The sequence below is a fragment of the Oryctolagus cuniculus genome, chromosome 10, assembly GCF_964237555.1.
Source record: "Oryctolagus cuniculus chromosome 10, mOryCun1.1, whole genome shotgun sequence".
NCBI classification, from domain to species: Eukaryota; Metazoa; Chordata; class Mammalia; order Lagomorpha; family Leporidae; genus Oryctolagus; species Oryctolagus cuniculus.
In genome coordinates this window covers 98211721-98233689 of record NC_091441.1, presented here as the reverse complement: position 1 = coordinate 98233689, position 21969 = coordinate 98211721, and the positions used below count along the sequence as shown (strand labels likewise).

The following is a 21969-nucleotide window of genomic DNA, read 5'->3' as shown; positions in this document are numbered from 1 at the left end:
ATGCTTTTTAAATAATTTTTATTTTATTGATGTTTTATGTTTGGTGAGACATTATTCTTAGGCTTTCCTTTCATTCTTTAGGCATTATTGCCTTTTGTTCTTTGAACATATTTATAACAGCTGATTTAAAGTCATTTTCTAGGATGTCTAAACTTTGAGCTACCTTAGAAAACTTCTGTTGATTCTTCTTGTTCCTTTGTAATAGCATTCATGCTTTACTGATTATTTTTATATCTTTTTATTGAAAACTGGACATTTGAAATAATATGGCAACTAGAGAAATCATTCCACACTGACATCCCAGGATTTGTTGATGTTGCTTTTTACTGCTTTTTATAGTTGATGATGCTTATTTATTTAGTGACTTTCTAGGACCAAGTCTTTAATATCTGTATTCTTTGTAATGTGCAGCCACTGAAGTCTCCATTCAGTTAGATTAATGATCAACTAGTAACTATATAGAGATTTTTCCTAAATTCTATAATCAGTAAGTCTCTATCCTTTGCTAAAGGGCTGTATTGTGCATGGTAGCTCACTTTTGTTCCTCTAGCAATTTTAGCCCTGCCTAAACCTTCACTTTCTGCTTGCACAGAGCCTCAATTTCATCCAGAAGCAAGAGATTAGGGCTTCTCAAATCTTTTGTAGGAATATGCAAAGCACTGTACACATGTATTGCCTTCTAAATTCCCAGAAATATGTCAGAGCTTTGCAAAGCCCCCTATAGATATCTCATTCCTTAGATTTTTAAAGTTTTTTGACCATTCTCTTGTTTCCTCCAACTAATATGGCTACCCTCCACAGCTGGAATTTTTTTTTTATTTTACAGATAGTTAGACAAAGGTCTTCCTTCCATTGGTTCACCCCCACAATGGCCGCTACTGCGCCAGTCCGCAGCCAGGAGCCAGGTGCTTCTTCCTGGTCTCCCATGCGGGTGCAGGTGCCCAAACACTTGGGCCATCCTCCACTGCCTTCCCAGGTCACAGCAGAGAGCTGGACTGGAAGAGGAGCAACCGGGACTAGAACCCAGCGCCCATATGGGATGCCAGCGCTGTAGGCTGAGGATTAACCAAGTGAGCCACTGCGCCAGCCCCCACAACTGGAATTTTAAATTCTATGGCTAATTTTTTTCCTCAATAAATGCCCTGGGAGTAGACCTTTCCTTACTAAGTGATCTCTGAATCTGATTAAATAAGGGTAAGCACAAAGAATTAAAACTCTTTCAAGGAACTGCCAGGCAGGTCAAATAATAGCAGTTCTCCTGGAATGGAGTTTTTTAGGAGTTCCAAGACCATTCTGTCCCTACCCGAGACTACCAAACTGTTGATTTTTCAGACTGCATGGTTCCATAGCTGCTTGGGAGTCAGGGAGATGGAATGGAAATAGGACAAGTTAAAAATGTAATTTAAAGTTAAAAATGTTCACTGTTCTCACTGAGATTCATCCATTTTTCTGGAATAAACACTCCTCAAATTGTTGCAAGCCTTTGATTTACCAGTCTTAGCTTTTCCATTGCTTGCTTTTGCTTTTTTTTTTTTTTTTTTTTTTTTTTTTTGACAGGCAGAGTTAAACAGTGAGAGAGAGAGACAGAGAGAAAGGTCTTCCTTTGCCGTTGGTTCACCCTCCAATGGCCGCCACGGCTGGCGCACTGCGGCCGGCGCACCGCGCTGATCCGAAGGCAGGAGCCAGGTGCTTTTCCTGGTATCCCATGGGGTGCAGGGCCCAAGGACTTGGGCCATCCTCCACTGCACTCCGGGCCATAGCAGAGAGCTGGACTGGAAGAGGAGCAACCGGGACAGAATCTAGTGCCCCAACCGGGACTAGAACCTGGGTTGCCGGCGCCGCAGGTGGAGGATTAGCCTATTGAGCCATGGCGCCGGCCTCCATTGCTTTCATAAAGGAATATATTTCTGGAGGTTTTTATTCTGCCATTCCTATGTACTCCTCCTATCACCATATTCTAACGTACAAAAAAGCATGTTCTTACAATTAAGTTCTCAGGAGTTGTGTCCCAGTGAATGATGGCCTTGGACTTAGATACAGGTTCTATTAGGCCCTTGTCTTCCCTGTGCTTTGGACTTTGAACACTTGGATCTAGAGTGAGTATAGAGCTGCCTCTGTTCTGCCCAATTTGAGTCTGCTCCCATCTGCCTATGAGAGTGCCAATAACTCACTCTCTTGTAGCCCCCTAAGAGAAGCAACTCACAGGGGGAACCAGAATCTAGCCCCATGGTCCCATCCATTTTCATGGTCTGTAAGACCAGGAGGAGCTTGTTCAGGAAATGCATGCTGTGGTGGTGGTATCTCATGTCAGCTTTTTCTCTGCAATCAGGAATTTCTGCTGAAGATTTTCTGTGTGTTCCGGAACTTGATGAAGATGAGTGTGTTCCCTCGGGACTGGATGGTGATGAGACTGCTCACAAGCAAGTGAGAAAGGGCCCTGTACCAAGAGCTGTTCTCAGACTAAGGAGAGTGTGTAGATGAGAATGAGGGGGAGTGCAAGAGAGATCAGGGCCAAAGCCTTGGGAAGAGAGGAGTAAACAAATGTTTGGAAAGCGTAAACATAAGGACTTGAACGTTGACAAGGACAGGAGAAGAATGTCTCAAAGATAATTCAGAAATGGAATCTAAGAGCCTGTAGATGAGAATAGAAAAGGAATTGTAGAGGATGTAAAATATAACACCTCAAAAAAAGGGTTCCTCCTTAGGAAAGCCTACTCAGTAGCCATTGACCTCCGTGGTTCTGTAGCTAGTATAGGCAATGGCCCAGGCCCTCCTCTTGATTTGAGTTGTGTTATCTGCCAGACAGTGCTTACCTCCCACAGCTAGTGATAATTACCTACTTGAAACCTGGCTGAAAGGCTCTGACCACTTCTGACTATAGACACAAAATTCACTCTAAGACTGACCTACTTTGCTTGCCCCATTCATATTTCTACTGTGCATTTCCTGTTCTCATACCAAACAAGAGATACATGTGATAAGGGGCTGGCTCCTTTGTTCTCCCTCTACTCAGAAGACTTCCTGGCATGTACTCAACAGTCTGATGCCTCCTCCTGCTGATCTGCCTTTTGTGTTGGTATTACAGAGAATGCAGTAAAATTATTTATGTTAGATATGTGAGGGTATTTCAAAAAGTACATGGAAAAGTGGGATTTAAACTGAGTTTAAAAAACAAAGTTGAGTTTATTTTAGTGCAAAAAAATATAATCTATGCCTACTAGCTTTTTCCATATTTTAGAACAAAATGTGCCAAAAAGTTCTTCTGCATCAAAATAAACTCATACTTTTATTTTTATTTTTTTCCATGAAAAATTTGAAGTACTTTTGTATTAGCAAGGTACCAGCATAATCTTTCCACTTTGTACTTTTTATAGGACTCTAATTTTCCCCCCAAATTATAAATATTTAGTATAGAATAGAAAAATGGTTACAAACATAGATATTTCCTCCAACTGATAATTCTCCATCTGAGTGCCTCCTATCTCTGTCTGCTGGCTCAACTTCACAGTCTATCCTGCAGGAGCAGCCTTTTCTTTGAAGGCTATTGGACTGATTTCTATAATATGTTGTTTTTGCCTTGTCTGTGTTTTCCACAAAAGTCCATGTGGTCACTAGTAGACATAAGTGCCTTTAACAGGCAGTCAAGGACCTCTGTAATTAAACTGTCACCTATCTCTCCCACTTTATTTCACTTCAACCCATGCCTCTCAGTTCCAGCGAGGCAATCTCCCATTGTCTCTAATCTGTGCCCAGACTTAGATGGATATAAGAATATAGACCAAGAGCTGAAACCAAATGACTCGTAGATGAAAGCATGAGCAAATGACAAAAAGCAAAAATATAATATAAATATAAACTCTGATTATTTATTAAAATTTTTAAAAATATGTTCTAAGTTCTAAAAAGTTATTATAATATATATTGATTACCCTAAGATCCAAAAAAATACTAAAATCACTCTGAACCGGAAGACTCTTAACCATAAAACCCTAACCCCCTTCCTTTCATAGTCAGTGAAACTAAGGCTCATAGAAAAGTATCATGGCCATGTAATAGCAGAGCCGGGTCCAGAACTCACAGATGTCCTGTATCATCCTGCCAGCTGTGGTCATTTCTCCAAGACTGGTTTCTGTGGAGTTTATCTTCTCTTTCCTTTATAGTAACATATTACATGAGAATAAGTTATACTTAAAAAGTTTTCACACAGGCCATAGACAACTGATGCTGTCAGATGCCATTGTTAGTCTTTTAATTCACCAATGCCTTGTTTCCTTGCTGCAGTATTATAGTCACTACTGTCCAGTACCTGTCCTCTGCACTGCACAAGAATTTCACAGAGACAGACTTTGACTTCAAGGTAGGAATTCCTTAAATCCATCACTACCTTTGCAATAACCACAAAAAGCAAATAGCCAAGATCACTGGTTTTTACACTATTTTAAAATTCATAGAATAATACAGCTTTCAAGGCTGGTGATAATTAGAGTATGATCTGGGAGCCTCCCAGATGCAGATGTTGTGAGCCAGACACTCTTCAGTTATGCTTTCTAGTTAAGTCAACACTATTGACTTCAAAAGGAGTCAAGAAAGGAAAAAGAAAAGAATTCCTGTGTGCAAAGATATATAAAATGAAAAAATATACCAAAATCTTAAGATTATAAAATGAATTCTGTGCTAAATACATGTATTTAGTAACTTTCCCTGCATGTAACTCAGACTGTCATGTTTCTTTTGTCTCTGTCTCCCTAGGTGTGGAATTCTTATTTTAGCCTGGCAGTTCTGTTCATAAATCAGCCAAGCCTTCAGCTAGAAATCATTACTTCAGCCAAGAGGAAGAAGATTCTAGATAAGTAAGACAGATGTCTCCTGTTCACTGCCCTACCACTCACCCTGGCAGGACTGTTTCCATGAGAGGGTTCCTTCAGAAGTCCACAAGATTCTCACCTGCGTAGTTTCCCAAGGGGCCATGTGTGAGAGTTTATTCAAGAGCCAAATGGCTTAACATTTTGAGAAGCATTTAAACAAGCAGTGCTGAAGTACTGGCCGCCTCAGGTTTGCAGCCCTTTCTAAACCTTCTTCCACTAACAATTGGCTCCTGTGTTATATCCCAGGTATGGGGACATGCGTGTGATGATGGCTTATGAACTGTTCAGCATGTGGCAGAATTTGGGTAGGTCTTTTCTCCCTGTTCCTCTCTTCCACATATTGCATTGCCAAATAAAAAGTAACAAAACTAGTAGCATCTCCCCAGGCTTTTTGAATGTTAATCCAGACCCGAGGAATCCGTATATATCTTTAACATAACACCTCAGATGGATGGTGTAGCACATGCACATAAAGCTCTTAGCAGGGAGAATTTGGCTGAGAAATAAGACCCCAGTAACACATATGCACAATCCCTTTTTTTGTAAACTAAAGTCCAAGAGGGAAAAAAGGAGATGAGCACTCTAATGCTTTTTTCTGGCTTGAACCCATACGCATAAGATCCTCTGCATTCTTCATGTCCCAGTCTGGGTGTTACAGGCTCAAAACCATAGATTTTTGGAGATGCCCAGGACACAAGGAAGGACAGTTATTAGTCTACTTCTTGGATCTCTGGTGCCCAGCACCAACTGAATGAAGAAGGAATAGATAAGTGAATTTTAGCCTCTGAGTGAGATTGATTTTGGCCTCCTTTCTTTCCACAACTTCTTCCATATCCACTTCTTTGACTCTAAATTGGTCAGATTGTTGTTTTGGGTAGAATCCTTGGGTTGCCCTGGTGACTGGCTGTGATACTGTAGGATTCTGAGTGACCTATAAGGGTGCTATAGAAGCTGATGTTACTATTTCAAGTGAAGTCTGCTTTTAGCTAAGTTCATGGTTCTGAAGCCAAAAGAATATAGTCATAAAATTTTACAGTCCTCTGTTAACCATCTCTGCCACTAACTTAGAGGCAGAAAGCAAGATGTTCCTGCCATTACTAAGGCTGGATGTATTACCCAAAGCAGATCTTCCAGTTTTAGGACTCTTATTCCTTGCATCCAGCATAGTTTGGATATACATTTTAACTCTCAAGTTGATTCTGAAATTATCAGAATATGACACTGACAGCTATACCAAGATCTGCTAGATCTGGCCTAAGAAAACCATTCCTGTCACATTACTTGTGGTATAAATTACATTATCCTGTCCCTAGTTTTATTTGGCTGCAGCAGTCATTGCAAAGCCCTCTTTCTTAAGTCTCTGAAGACTGAAAACAGAGCCCTGAGGATGGTTCATTCTTTTTTGCCATTGCAACAAAGAGTCTGTCCCATGGTCCCAAGAACTGGCCCTAGCTTCTGGAAACACTCCCCAAATGGCAGACCAGTCAGAGGAAAACCTTTATTACTCACTTCCCATGGAAACACCTCATTAAGGAAGTTAAGGAGTGAGCTGGTCTGATCTGAGTAGGTGTAGAATGATCATCAGAAATACTGTGTGAAGACAGGATGAGAATGGGCAAAGAGGCTATTGTCTCTAAGCCAGCACATCAGGGTTGGGCTCTGCAGGCAGCCCCAGCTAACTCAGAAAAGACCTCTTTGGCATTCGATGAAGACACTCAGAGACTTCACCTTTGGTAGCTGGATGCACTGTCATTTAAGTGATATCCTCATTACTTAAATCTGTCTGGGCTAGAGGCAGAAACCCCAGTGGAAGTGAATGGTATTTAAGGACAAATACATGATTTTCCTTACTAACCACTGTGACCATCTGAACCTACCACAAGTTACTCCAAAATCACATTCTGTCTGTAATAGCAAACTGTGTTTCTTGACCTCAGGGAGATTTTAGGGAACTTTGTAGAACCTCCCAGGAAATTCTTCAAGAAAATAGTTTTATGCCTTTTTAAAGATTTGTTTTAACTGGACTGGACTAGTTTTATCCATGAGCTCTATAAAACTGAGAAGGGGAAAGATTTAAAAAACTTTAAGCAAAAGCTTACTTTGCTCTCAGAATCTCCCAGTACAGATCATAGTATATACATCCCACTTGGGAAGCTTCTGTGGAAGCAGCAACGCAGTCATGAACAAGTATCTGTTGGGTTTTGTTGTTCAGGTGAACATAAGATCCACTTTATTCCGGGAATGATTGGTCCTTTCCTGGGCGTGACACTGGTTCCTCAACCAGAAGTGCGGAATATCATGATTCCCATCTTTCATGACATGATGGACTGGGAACAGAGGAAAAATGGCAACTTCAAACAGGTAAGACAACAGCTGGCATTGTCCAGGATGCTGTCCTCTATGTGAACACCTTCTGCTCAGGCAGGTGGTCAAAATGGCCAAGCATGATTCCAGTGGGGATGGGCTGTGGCTTGGCCATCTTGAATCCTATTGAAGGGTTTTTTCCTTACTTGCTGGCCAGAATTAATTTGTAGATTTTCTTCCTAATGTTGAATACCAGAGGAGTCAGAGGAAAGGGATGAGCACCACCATGTAAAAGGAACTTTCTCATCAAGGAGAAAATGACTGAAACTAACCACATTTCATTCATGAGAGAGCCCTGGGAACATGCTATCCTCTTCTGCTTCATGATCTAGGTATTTCTAGGGCTGGAGCCCACACCAGATGACTTTTCATGACTCAGGATAGCCCAGAATGTCAGAGACTGTGCAGAGGGATGGGTCCAGGAGATGTAAGAACCTTGACATCTGACTAAGAGTCTTCAGGCTGTCCCTCTGATGCAGCTCTTTTGCCACCACTAAGGCAGCTACAAGATATAATACTAAGATCAGTAGGAGGTAGTAGTAGGGAAGCCAATTTTAGCTAATTAAATAAATAACTTGCTAGCAGCAGAAACTCTCTACTGTGAGCTGACCTGCTTTGAAAGATGGGGAGTTCCTCTTTGCTGGTGGTGGTCCTGAAACAGAAATTTCTAGAAATTCTCCAAGGGAAACTTCTGCGTTGGGTTGGGAATTGTGCCAGTTCCCCACTAAGATCCTTCCTGACCCTGTGATTTTGGAATAAACCAATGGTCTCAAAACAGGTGACTGAATAATGAGGAAAAGAACAAAAATTTTAACTAGTTATTTACTTTAAAGTTTACATGGAGTAAAATTCAATTTTTTTTATTTAGTTCTGTGAGTTTTAGAAAATACATGGAGTCATGTAATCACCACCACAATAAAGACTTTTTTTAAATTCCTAAGAAGTTCTATTTTGCTATCCTTTTGTAGTCAAACTTTTCCCCTATGCTTAGCCAATTTAACCACTAGTCTCCATCATTCCAGAGTGCCTTTTACAGAATACCATGTAGTTTCAACCAAGCAGAATGTAACCTTTGAGATTGTTCTTTCACTTAGCATAATACTTTTGAGAGTTTTGTCCATGTTTTGGCATGTATCAGTTTTTCTACTGCTGAGTAGTCTTTAGTTTGTTCAGAAATCATTTGGAAGACATTTAGATTATTTCCCATTTTGATGATTGTGAATAAAGCTACTAAAATCATTTATTTATGGGTTTTTATATTAATGTAAACTTTTATTTTTCTTGGGTGAATACCTAAGAAAAAGATTAATGGGTCTTGTGATAAATTATATTTAGCTGTGTAAGCTAAAAATTAAAGGCTACAGAACTTTTTCCAAAATGGCTATTCCACTTGGAAGTTCCAGCAGCAGTATGTGAGAATTCCATTTACTCCATATATGGACAAATATTTCATGTTTTCTGTTTATCTATTCTAATAGGTAAGTTGTATATCATTGAGATTTTAAGTTCCAATTCCCTAATGACACTGAGCATCTTCTTGTGTGCTTATTTACCTTACTGACATTTCTTTGGTGAAACAATTATTCAAAACTGTTTTCATATTCAGTTGGGTTGTTTATTTCTTGATATTGTTAAGTTTTTGAAGGATTCTTTGTATCTTCTGTTTATAAGCCCTTTGTTGAATAAATGATTTATAAATATTTTGTCTAAGTCTTTAGCTTTTCTTTTTATTAAGTAAATAGCATCTTTTACAAAACAAAATTTACAAGTTTTTATGAAGTTCATTTTATCACTGTTTTTCTTTTATGGATTATGCTTTTAGGGTCAATCTAAGAACTCTTTTCCTAACCTGTGGCCACAAAAGCTGTTTTCCTATGTTTTCTTCTAGGAGATTTATAGTTTCACATTTTAAATTTAGATCTATATTAAGTTAATTTTTGTATAAGATATGAAGTATTTGTTTTTGCATAGATAGATGTAGTTGTTCCAGCACCTTTTGTTGAAAAGACTATTCTTTTCTCCCTGATTCTTCTTTGTACCATCAAAAACAATCAATTGACCATCAAAGAATCTAAAGCTTCAGTTAGATATGAGTAGTAAGTTTTACTGATCTGTTGCACAAGATGGTGGCTTAGTTAATAATGTGTATTTCAAAACTGCTGAAAGATTAGATTTTAAATGTTCTCACAAAAAAATTAGTAGGTGAGGCAATATGTTAAATTATCTTGATTCAGTCATTCTTCAATGTATACATATATCAAAACATCAAGCACAGTGTACTCCATAAAATGAGGCTGCATCAAAAATTTATAAAAAGTAGTATTAAAGGCTGGCGCCGCAGCTCAATAGGCTAATCCTCTGCCTGCGGCGCTGGCACACTAGATTCTAGTCCTGGTCGGGGCGCCGGATTCTATCCTGGTTACTTCTCTTCCAGTCCAGCTCTCTGCTGTGGCCCGGGAAGGCAGTGGAGGATGGCCCAAGTGCTTGGGCCCTGCACCCACATGGGAGACCAGGAGGAAGCACCTGGCTCCTGGCTTCGGATCGGTGCAGCGCCGGCCATGGCGGTCATTTGGGTAGTGAACCAACGGAAGGAAGACCTTTCTGTCTCTCTCACTATCCACTCTGCCTATCAAAAAAAAAAAAAAAAAAAAAAAAAAAAAAAAAAAAAAAGTAGTATTAAAAATAGGTTAATTTTGGTGAAAAAAATTAAAATCCTTGCATGTTAGGGGTCTTCAGATAGTTCATGATAATACCTATTACAAATAAACAATGCATGGAGTTAAAATTTTTTTGCACCTAAACAACTGAAGAGTGGGTCAGCTTGAGTCTACTAAACCAGGAGCTGGGCTGAATTCTGTTACTAACACTGCATGAAGAAGTTTCACTTTGTGGAAGACTAAGTTGGGGCTCACATTTCAAGGCTCAGATCATGAATGTGTTCACCACTAAGACTGTCATGAATAGCTAACTAATATCCAGTAAAATTCCTTTGTTAGAAAAAATACTAGTGTTGCTTCCCTTTGCCATCAAATACTTTAAAAGTATTTGATCTTTTAATCACCCCAGTTTCCACTTTCCACCCCCCTTTCAATTCAGGCTAGTGTATAATCAGCACCTATATTTGTTGAAACTGTTCTCTTGAAGGTGATTCAAAACCTTCTAAACAACAGAATCCAATGACATTTTGGTCTTGAATATGATTGTTCTTTCTACTGCTTTGTCTCTGTTAACTACTTCCCTGATGCTTACTGCCTATTAAAAATACTTTTTCTAATTATAAAAACAATATTTAATGTGAGAAATTAAAAATGCAAATAAGCTATAATAAAAAGTTTAACCCATAATACTATTATTAACTGGAAGGGGTAGTTTTTGTCTTCATGTGGCTTTTTTCCAGTACATACACTTTGTTTAATTTTAAAAAATTGTTGAAGGTGTTGCTTTTTAATCTCCCTTTTTTGGGTTACAACTTATCATGACTACTTTTTTTAAAAGTCAAGAACAGGAGTCACTGTGCACTTACTCCTCATGTAGGATCTCTGTCCTTAACGTGCTGTACACTGAGGCTTAATGCTATAACGAGTACTCAAACAGTATATTTCACTTTGTGTTTCTATGGGGGTGCAAACGACTGAAATCTTTACTTAATGTACACTAAACTGATCTTCTGTAAAAAAAAAAAAAAAAAAAAAAAAAAAAAAAAAAAGAAAGAAATTATCAATTCCCAACTTGCCTCTCACTGGGATTAAACATGACAATAGGTCTGATCTGATTTCATCATCATTTAAAAAAAATCATCTATTATTTTTCACTTTATGTTTTTGTGTGGGAGCAAACTGTTGAAATACTTACTTAAGGTATACTAAGCTGATCTTCTGTATATTAAGATAATCGAAAATGAATCTTGATGTGAATGGAAGGGGAGAGGGAGTGGGAAAGGGGAGGGTTGTGGGTGGGAGGGACGGTATGGGGGGGGAAGCCATTGTAACACATGAGTCGTACTTTGGAAATTTATATTAATTAAATAAAAGATTAAAAAAAAAAAAATGAAGGTCATCTATGATATCACCATAAAAGGAATAATTCAGCAGTACTTTCAGAACAAAGTTATCAGAAGACCACATGAATGGTGTTTTGGGTGCCGTTTACCCAATCTATTATTCGTGATTTATATATTTTTGGGTAGAGATTACTTAGCTATTTTTAAACTTACCTACAATATAATCAGATGAAAAAAATGTAACTTATCTTGATGTATTCCATAGCATATAAAGTATACTATAGGTTAGGGAAGAAGAAAAAGAGAGGAAAGTTTGAAATACAAATCTGATTTTGTCAGACAGTTTTAAAAGTCCTTCAATAAGTCAGGGCAGGTGTCGTTGCTCATTTGGCTAATCCTCTGCCTGCAGCGCCGGCACTCCGGGTTCTAGTCTCGGTTGGGGCACCGAGTACTAGTCCCAGTTGCTCCTCTTCCAGTCTAGCTCTCTGCTGTGGCCCAGGAGGGCAGGGGAGGATGGCCCAAGTCCATGGGCCCTGCACCCGCATGGGAGACTGGGAGGAAGCTCCTGGCTTCAGATCAGTGTAGTGCTGGCTGTGGCGGCCATTAGGGGAGTGAACCAATGGAAGGAAGACTTTTCTCTGTCTCTTTCACTGTCTATAACTCTCTCTCTGTCTCTCTCTCACTGTCTAACTCCACCTGTCAAAAAATAAATAAAAATTTTTAAAAAGTCCTTCAATAACTCTTCTTTGTTCTCAAAACTGAAGTTCAAACTCCTTCAAATTATCTCTCAGTTCTTCATTATGCAGTGTTGGGTTCATTCTGCAGCCACAGCGTTCCCATTCCATCTTCATATTCTAGTCACAATGTGCTTCCAATTCTTGAATGATGTGCTCTTTCATGCTCTGCAGTTTTTGTCCCTCCTCTTTATCCTTATGTCCACAGTCTCAGATTCTCACTTTTTTTGATTACTGATTTTTGGTTTCAGGACTTAACCAAGATGATACTTCTTCCAGGAAGACTTCTTCATTGATGTCCTGCTCAAACCCCAAATTCACACTAAGATTTCCTGTTAAGGGCTCCCATTATGCTCTTTACTTCCCTGTAATTGCATATATCAAAGTCTAATGTGAATAAAGTTGTTTGAAATAGGAAAAAAAAAATATTTATTTACTTGAAAGAGTTACACGGAAAGAGAAGGAAAGGCAGAGAAAGAGGTCTTCCATCCACTGGTTCACTCCCCAGATGGCCACAAACAGCTGGAGCTGCATTGATCTGAAGCCAGGAGCCAGGAGCTTCTTCCAGATCTCCCATGCACCCAAGGACTTGGGCCATTTTCTACTGCTTTCCCAGGCCATAGCAGAGAGCTAGATTAGAAGTGAAGCGTGGCCGGCGCCATGGCTCACTTGCCTAATCCTCCGCCTGCAGCGCCGGCACTCCGGATTCTGTCCTGGTTGCTCCTCTTCCAGTCCCAGGAAGGCAGTGGAGGATGGCCCAAGTGCACCTGGCTCCTGGCTTTGGATCGGCGCAGCACGCCGGCCATAGTGGCCATTTGGGGGGTGAACTAACGGAAAAAGGAAGACCTTTCTCTCTGTCTCTCTCTCTCTTTCTCTCTCTAACTCTGCCTATAAAAAAAAAGTGAAGCAGCAGGGACTCAAACCAGCAGCCATATGGGATGCTGGCACCACAGGTGGAAGCTTTACAGGCTACGCCACAGCACCAACTCCTTGACTACTACTTCACGTCAGTTAATCTTCCTCTATAGTATGCTGTTAGTTCAGAGACTACGTAGTATTCCATTATATGGCTTGGCCACAACATATTTAGTCAGTCTCCTAGTTTTAGAAATTGGGTTTGTTGGGGCCAGCACTGTGGCATAGTGGGTAAAGCCTCCACCTGCAGTGTTGGCATCCCATATGGGCATGGTTCAAGTCCTGGCTGTTCCTCTTCCAATCCTGCTTCCTGCTAATGTGCCTGGGAAAGCAGCATAAGATGGCCCAAGTCCTTGGCTGCTGCACCCATATGGGAGACCCAAAAGAAGATCCAGGCTCCTGGCTTCTGATCAGCCCAGCTCTGGCTGTTGCAGCCATTTGGCAAATCAATCAGCAGATGGAAGACCTCTCTCTCCTCTCCCTCTCCCTCTCCCTCTCCCTCTCCCTCTCCCTCTCCCTCTCCCTCCTTTCCTCTCTCCCTTTCTCCCTCCTCCCACCCCGCCTCTGCCTCTCTGTAACTCTACCTTTCAAGTAAATAAAATAATAATAAATTAGATCTGTTTTAAATTTTTGTTGTTAATATTGCAAACAAACTTTTCATTTCTGACTGTTTTCTTAGGGAAGTTTATTAATCTGAAATCACTAGATCAAAGAGCAAAAACATTTCTTAAGTTTTTAAGGCACTATTAAAATGCTATTGTCCATTAATTTATCAGAACCTAGACTTTGCTCTCTGTGCTGCCCTACTTGAGCACTAACCAGGCTGAGCTGTGTCAGTTGTTGTCCCTGCCCCCCCTACCAGATGGTGAGCACTCAGGAATCTGAATTATTTCTTGAGTATTTTATTTCCCAGAACTCAGCATGATGTCTAAGACTAAGTAGGCTCATGGAGGTGAAAAACAAAACTGCATTGATTGAACCTTTCCCAAGAGCCCAGGCACAGTAACACCAAAGAGAAATAGTGTCACCATTTCCATTTCACAAATGAGGAAATTTGGGTTTAGAGAGGTAAATAGTTGCTCAGAACTACAATGGTTATGTGACAGGACAAATGTTTTATGAATACATAACAAAGTGTCATTTCAGGAATATTAGTTATATAGAATAAAATTAACTCCATAAACCTGATGGGCAGAACTAGTAATTATGACTTGATATATTTGAAGAACTTATCATTTTGTTTGATTTAGTGACTTTGATTTTCCGTGCATTATTCTTCATATCACATGTTTTAGATTTCTCAATTTTCCTAATAAACTTTTCTTTGATCAGCTCTTTGGGAGTGATAAAGTAATGTTTAGCATATCATTCTATCACCAGCTACAAAAGTTCTAACACTTGAATAGGCATAAGAACCATCTTGAGGGCTTATTAGAACACAGATAATTTTTACCCACCCTGAGGTACTGATCCAACAGTCTGAGAAGTTGGATTTCTTTCTTTTTTTTTTTTTTTATTTTTTGACAGGCAGCGTCAGACAGTGAGAGAGAAACAGAGAGAAAGGTCTTCCTTTTTCCGTTGGTTCACCCAACAAGTGGCCGCTGCAGCCAGCGCATTGCGGCTGGCATGCTGCGCCAATCTGAAGCCAGGAGCCAGGCGCTTCCTCCTGGTCTCCCATGTGGGTGCAGGGCCCAAAGACCTGGGCCATCCTCCACTGCACTCCCGGGCCACAGCAGAGAGCTGGCCTGGAAGAGGAGCAACCGGGACTAAGCTAATCCTCCGCCTGTGGCACCAGCCTGAGAAGTTGGATTTCAACTGAGATCTTTGGTGAGGCTGAAGCTGGTGGCCCAGGAACTCATTTTTAGACTCCAGTAGACTACTAAACCCCTTTTTGCACAATCAGACTCTTTGCTGTTCCAAGTCCCCTCCCATCCTTTGCTCTGGGAAGCATACTCTATACTTCCATGTGTGAAAAGAGATGTTGTTATCAAGCCCTTTATTTCTTGGGAGGCTTGTGGCCAGCTGGTTGACCCAGGAAGGCAAGAAAAGCTCTGAACTTGGAATGAAACACCTTGGCGTCCTGACCTAACTCTACTTGACTTAGATGGCCCCTGGCATGTCTTTGGTGATGCCTCTTTTCCACATAGAGTGAGATGATATTAATCCCTAAGAACTCCAGGTCTCAGACTTTCTGTGTCCTCAGAAATACATATTCAAGCAACTGAATAATCAGACCAGACAATAAATATTTTACAGTCCCTGCCCTGGCCACACAGCAGACCACTATAAAAAAAAAAAAAGCCACATTTATTTACCCATTCTCTTTTTGCTGATGGAACTTCAGCGGCCCTAATTGCCTTGATAAATTTACTTGTTCAGTTAATCTTTATTACTTCTTTGCTCCTAAATTTGCAAAGAGGAAATACATGAAATTTGTTTACATTATATAAATAAAAAAGTATCAATCTCAAAGGAAAAAATCTCTATATTTCAGCATATGATTTTTCTTAGCATGTGTTCTGTGTACTCTTTTTTAAAGATTTATTTTTTTTATTTGAAAGACGGAATTGCAGAGGCAGAGAGAGAGAGAGAGAGAGATCTTCCATCCACTGGTTTACTCCCTAAATGGCTACAATGTCTGGAACTGGGCTAATCTGAAGCCAGGAGCTAGTAGATTCTTCCAGGTCTCCCATGCGAGTGCAGGGGCCCAGGAAATTGGGCCATCTTTCACTGCTTTTCCAGGCCATAGCAAAGAGCTGGATCAGACAGAAGTGGAGCAGCCGGGAATTGTACTGGTGTCCATATTTGACGCCAGCACTGCAGGCAGCGGCTCTACCCTCTATGCCACAGCACCGGCCCCATATATACTCTTTAAAGGTGTGTGTATTCTGCAGTTCTATATAGCATTTTGTAAATGTTAAAGAAAAATCTATCAAAACAGAAATCAAAAAAGTTTCTGGAAATAAATGAAGAGGACAATACAACATATCAAACCTTATGGGATACAGCAAAAGCAGTGTTGAGGAAACTTTATAGTAAATGATGCCTACATCAAGAAATTGGAAAGGCATCAGATAAATGAACTATCAATGTAGCTCAAAGATGTAGAAAAACAACAGCAAACCAAACCCAAAACTAGCAGGAGAAAAGAAATAATTAAAATTATAGAAGAAATAAAATTGAAACAAAAAATTAAAAATCAGCAAAATGAAAAGCTGGTTTTTTGAAGGAGCAAACTATATTGACACATCATTGGCCCAACTAACCAAAAAAAAATGGAGAGAGAAGATCCAAATCAATAAATTAGAGATGAAAAAGGAAATGTAATAACAGACAACACAGAAATAAAAAGAATCATCAGAAACTACTACAAAGAGCCATATGCCAACAAACTGGGAAACCCAGAATTGGATAGATTCTTGGACACATGCAGCCTGCCTAAATTGAGCTATGAAGAAATAGAAAACCTAAACAGACCCATTACTAAGATGGAAATTGAATCAGTAATAAAGATCCTCCCAACAAAGAAAAGCCCAGGACCAGATGGTTTGACTGCTGAAATCTACCAGACATTTAAAGAACTAACTACAGTTCTTCTCAAGTTATTCAAAACAATTGAAAGGGAGGGAATCCTCCAAATTCTTTCTATGAAGCCAGCATCACCTTAATTCCCAAACCTAGAAAACGCGTAACAGAGAAAGAGAAATACAGACCAGTTTCCCTGATGAACATAGATGCAAAAATCCTTAACAAAATTCTGGCCATTCGAATCCAACAACACATCAGAAAGATCATTCACCTGGACCAAGTGAGATTTATCCCTGGTATGCAGGGATATTTCAACATATGCAAATCAATCAATGTGATGTATCACATTAACAAACTGAAGAACAAAAACCATACGATTATCTCAATAGATGCAGAGAAAGCATTTGATAAAATATAACACCCTTTCATGATGAAAACTCTAATTAAATTGGGTTTAGAAGCAACAGTCCTCAACTCAACTAAGGCAGTTTATGACAAACTCATGGCCAGCATCCTATAGAATGGGGAAAAGTTGGAAGCATTCCCACTGAGATTTGGAACCAGACAATGATGCCCACTCTCACCATTGCTGTCCAGTATAGTCCTGGAAGTTTTAGCCAGATCCATTAGGCAAGAAAAAGAAATCAAAGGGATTGAGATTGGGAAAGGGGAAGTCAAACTATCCCTATTTGCAGATGACATAATTCTGTGTATATAGGGGATACAAAAGACTCCACCAAGGAACTATTGGAACTCATAGAAGAGTTGGTAAAGTGGCAGTATAAAGTCAGTACACAAAAATCAACAACCTTTGTATACACAGACAGTGCTATGGCTGAGAAAGGACTTCCAAGATCAATCCCATTCACAATAGCTACAAAAGCAAATTGAATACTTTGGTATAAATTTAACCAACAATGTCAAAGATCTCTGCGATGAGAATTACAAAACATTAAAGAAAGAAATAGAAGAAGATACAAAAAAGTGGAAAAATCTTCCATGTTCATGGATTGGAAGAATTAATATGTCCATTCTTCCAAAAGCAATTTACAGATTCAATGTGATACCAGTCAAAATACCAAGTACATTTTCAGATCTAGAAAAAATAGTGCTGAAATTCATATGGAGGCACAGGAGACCTCGAATAGCTAAAGCAGTCTTATACAACAAAAACAAAGCTAGAGGCATCACAATACCGGATTTCAAGACATACTGCAAGGCAGTTATAATCAAAACAGCCTATACTGGTACAAAAACAGATGGATAGACCAATAGAACAGAATAGAAACACCAGAAACCAATCCAAACATCTACAACCAACTTATATTTGATCAAGGAGCTAAAACCAATCCGTGGAGTAAGGACAGTCTCTTCAACAAATGGTGCTGGGGAAACTGGATTTCCACATGCAGAAGTATTAAGCAGGACCCCCACCTTACACCTTATACAAAAATCCATTCAAAATGGATTAAAGACCTATATCTACAACCTGATACCATCAGATTATTAGAGAGTATTGGGAAGACCCTGCAAGACATTGGCACAGGCAAAGAGTTCCTGGGAAAAAAAAAAAAAAAACTCCAGAGACACAGACAAAGCCAAAATTAGCAAATGGGATTACATGAAATTGAGAAGTTTCTGTACTGCAAAAGAAACAGAAAAGTGAAGAAGCAACTAACAGAATGGGAGAAATTATTTGCAAACTATGCAACTGATAAAGGATTAATAACCAGAATCTACAAAGAGATCAAGAAATTCCACAACAACGAAACAAACAACCCAGTTAATCAATGGGCAAAGGGCTTAAAGAGACATTTTTCAAAAGAGGAAATCCTCTGCCTAGCGGCGCCGGCACACCGGGTTCTAGTCCCGGTTGGGGCGCCGGATTCTGTCCCGGTTGCCCCTCTTCCAGGCCAGCTCTCTGCTGTGGCTCGGGAGTGCAGTGGAGGATGGCCCAGGTGCTTGGGCCCTGCACCCCATGGGAGACCTGGAAAAGCACCTGGCTCCTGGCTCCTGCCATCGGATCAGCGCAGCACGCTGGCCGCGGCGGCCATTGGAGGGTGAACCAACGGCAAAAGGAAGACCTTTCTCTCTGTCTCTCTCTCTCACTGTCCACTCTGCCTGTCAAAAAAAAAATTAATTGAAAAAGGGCTGGCGCTGTGGCACAGTGGGTTAAGGCCCTGGCCTGAAACACTGGCATCCCACACCGGTTCTAAGTCCCGGCTGCTCATCTTCCAGTCCAGCTCTCTGCTATGGCCTGGGAAAGTAGTAGAAGATGGCCTGAGTCCTTGGGCCCCTGCACCCACGTGGGAGACCTGGAAGAAGCTCCTGGCTCCTGGCTTCAGACTGGTGCAGCTCCGGCCATTGCAGCCATCTGGGGAGTGAACCAGCGGATGGAAGACCTCTCTTTCTCTCTGTCTCTACCTCTCTGTAACTCTGTCTTTCACTTCAGATAAAATAAGATAATTACTAAAGTTAATTGAAAGTGAATCTTGATGGAGAATGGGACCAGAAATGGGATAGGGAGGAGGTGGGAGTGGGGATGGGAGGGCAGGTATGGTGGGGAGAATCACTGTATTCCTCAAGTTGTGCTTACGAAATTTATATGCATTAAATAAAAGGTTTCTATAAAAAGGTCTAATGAAAGGTTAAAATTTTTATCTCACATCATTTATAACTAATTTCTCATCTCAGAGGAAGGTTGGTGATGCCTGTTAGATAAGTGACCAAACACTGCTTTGTGCCTTGCAGATCTGGAATAGAAACTGATGTTTTTCCTAATGATTTAAGTATAAATAATAAATGCAAGGGGGCCAATAATAGGGCAGTGGAAGGGATAGCAGCCCCAAGGGTGTCAGATCATGTGAACACAAATGGCAGAAACTATTATCCTGAAGTGAGGACCAGTCCCCACCTAGCAAACTTGCTTTTTGACTAGCTGGATTTAAGGTGAAGTTCTAACATGTGTGTTTTACACATACATGTTCTTTTGAATGGATATTTTTAAGAAAGAAAAATGCTTGACAAAGGCCTGTTTTGGAGCCAAAATAATTTTCTCTCCAGAAAATCCTTGCCTTGGGCCGCCACTGTGGCACAGCAGGTTAACACCCTGGCCTGAAGCACCGGCATCCCATATGGGTGCCGGTTCGAGACCCGGACGCTGCACTTCCAATCCAGCTCTCTGCTATGGCCTGGGAAAGCAGTAGAAGATGGCCCAAGTCCTTGGGCCCTTGCACCCACATGGGAGACTCGGAAGAAGCTCGTGGCTCCTGGCTTCAGATCAGTTCAGCTCCAGCTGTTGCGGCCAATTGGGGAGTGAACCAGCAGATGGAACCCCCCCACCCCGTGTGTAATTCTGACTTTCAAGTAAATTAATAAATCTTTAAGAAAAAGAAAATCCTTGCCTTTTGTCCTTAGATTGAGAAAAGAGTACTTGAGACATTTAAATACCCTATCTTCTTTAAACCAGGAGAGTGAGATGCCTTCTTGATTGGGGGAGATGGTATTGTTTCTTGGTGCTATAAATGAGATCCTGTCTTCCCTGGCACATTTTTGAAACAAGATCAAAATCAAGAAGCAGTTTTCTACCATCCTCACCTGTGATGGGAACTGGATTTCTGATTCTTCATCTGAGGTCAGCTCAGGTTGACAATGTTTCTGCTTCCTTCTAGGTGGAGGCTGAGCTGATTGACAAGCTGGACAGCATGGTGTCGGAAGGGAAAGGTGACGAGAGCTACAGGGAGCTCTTCGGCCTGCTGTAAGCTGCTTCAGCCCCAGGCATCCCACATTTAGGGTTGGGGAGGTGGGTGAAGGGTGCCAACCAAGGATAGAAGTGAAGACTGCACTGCGCAGGCTTCAGAATTTGGGTATCAAGAGAGATCCAGGTTGTTGCTGCTGGTAGTAACACTTACCTCTGTCAACAAGAAAGCAAGCTCTCTCAGACGTAACAATAGTCATCTGAAAAAGTGGAGACGAGTAATCAGTGAGCTCCTAGATTTGCTGACAGAGGATCATCTTGTGTCTTCATAGCAAGCACTGCATCCAGTCAGAAATAGCTGATGGGACACAATCAGTTTTGGGCCTAGAGCTAGGATTTCTGGGAGGGAAAACAAATCTTCCTTTGAAAGATTTTCCTGTATTTTCCCTGCTTGGTAAGATATTACAGCCAGCTTGAAAAACATTACAGGAAGCTCTTGAACAAGTCATCTCCTCTCCAGGACTGTTTCCCCTTTTGTGAACTGAGGTGATTGTGCTAAATGATATTGAGGTTCTCCCAACTCCACCATTCCATGATTTCTTTCTTGAGCTTATGAAAGTAGGGAGACCTTCCAGGACTTGCCATGGGGCTACGACCAGAGGAGGACTTCAAGGGAACTGTTGCCTCCCAAGCAGAGAGTGATGTTGCTGTTTTGTCTTCCTAAAAAAATCAAAGCATAGACATTTACAACTCTGGAGTACCATCCCATCTCACTCGTCATTTCTAGCTCTGAGAGTTTTTGTTTCTTTTAGTATCACTTTGAAAACAAAACAAACCTTTAATTCATTTTTTCTGTGTGTTTGCTTAGAACTTCAGTGTGTACAACATGTATTAACACTTCTTGTTTTATACTCACAAAACATCTGTGGGGTGGGCAGGGTGAAGATCATCCTCCTTCCCACTCTTGAGATGATGAAATTGGGCACAGGGAAGTGCTTGTGAGCCCTCAGTAACGTGACCAGTAAGAAGCAGCTTTGGAAGAAAGATCCAGATCTTCCGGTGTCAAGAGGGGAGAATCTCTCTGCTATATCATGCCCATTTTATTCCTTGATGAGTTATGAGATAAAATGTAAACTTATTGAAATTTAAATAATTACAATTTGTGAAAATGAATCTATCGTTCAGTATATGTATTTTAGCTGAAAATGCCTCTAATTGAAACAAGGCAGAGAAATCTCTCCCTTGACCACTAACAAATGATTTTACTGCAAAAGAAGTTCAAAAATAACCCACAATTACTATTTATATGACCAAATATTATTCATAAACTCTTCTGATTTCCCAATTTGTGCTTTAGGAAGATGTTTGTAGGTATGCCTTAAAAAAGTGAAGGGTGGTTGTTCAGCCTAGGGGTTAAGATGGCCTCATCTCACATCACAGTACCAGAGTGTAGTTCCCAGCTCCAACTCCTGATCCCAGCTTCCTGTTAATGTAGACCCTGGGAGGCAGCAGTGATGGCTAAAGTAACTGAGAATTCCTGGAACCTCATAACAGATCTGTCTTGCCTTCATGGTTCCTGTAGGCCCTGTCCCAGGCCTTGCAGGCATTTGGGGATGAAAGTGCCTTTTTTGTATGGTCTCCCTCCCTCTCTTCCCCTCTCCCCCTCTCTCCCTCTCCCTCCCTCTCCTCCCTCACTCCCTCTCTCTCTTTCCCTCTGTGTGTGCATGTGTCTTTCTCTCTCCCCCTCCCTCTCTCACCTCTCATTCCCTCCACCTCTCAAATAAATGATTAAATAAAACTTTTTAAATTTTAAGTGAATTATGAGCTAATTAGTTTAGAATAGATTCAATTAAGCAAAATTGAACA

General features: G+C 40.6%; 1 protein-coding gene across 16 annotated transcripts in view; it reads left to right on the top strand.

Moving 5' to 3' along the window:
• Positions 1-21969, top strand: part of DOCK3 (dedicator of cytokinesis 3) — a 506159-nt gene that overhangs the window by 440227 nt on the left and 43963 nt on the right. For all 16 annotated transcript variants that reach the window (XM_051852375.2, XM_051852373.2, XM_051852369.2 and 13 more), the window contains 6 exons: positions 2330-2424; positions 4282-4357; positions 4750-4850; positions 5112-5170; positions 7078-7226; positions 20078-20163. In XM_051852375.2, the coding sequence (XP_051708335.1) occupies positions 2330-2424; positions 4282-4357; positions 4750-4850; positions 5112-5170; positions 7078-7226; positions 20078-20163 (566 nt within the window). The remainder of the gene's footprint in view (positions 1-2329; positions 2425-4281; positions 4358-4749; positions 4851-5111; positions 5171-7077; positions 7227-20077; positions 20164-21969) is intronic.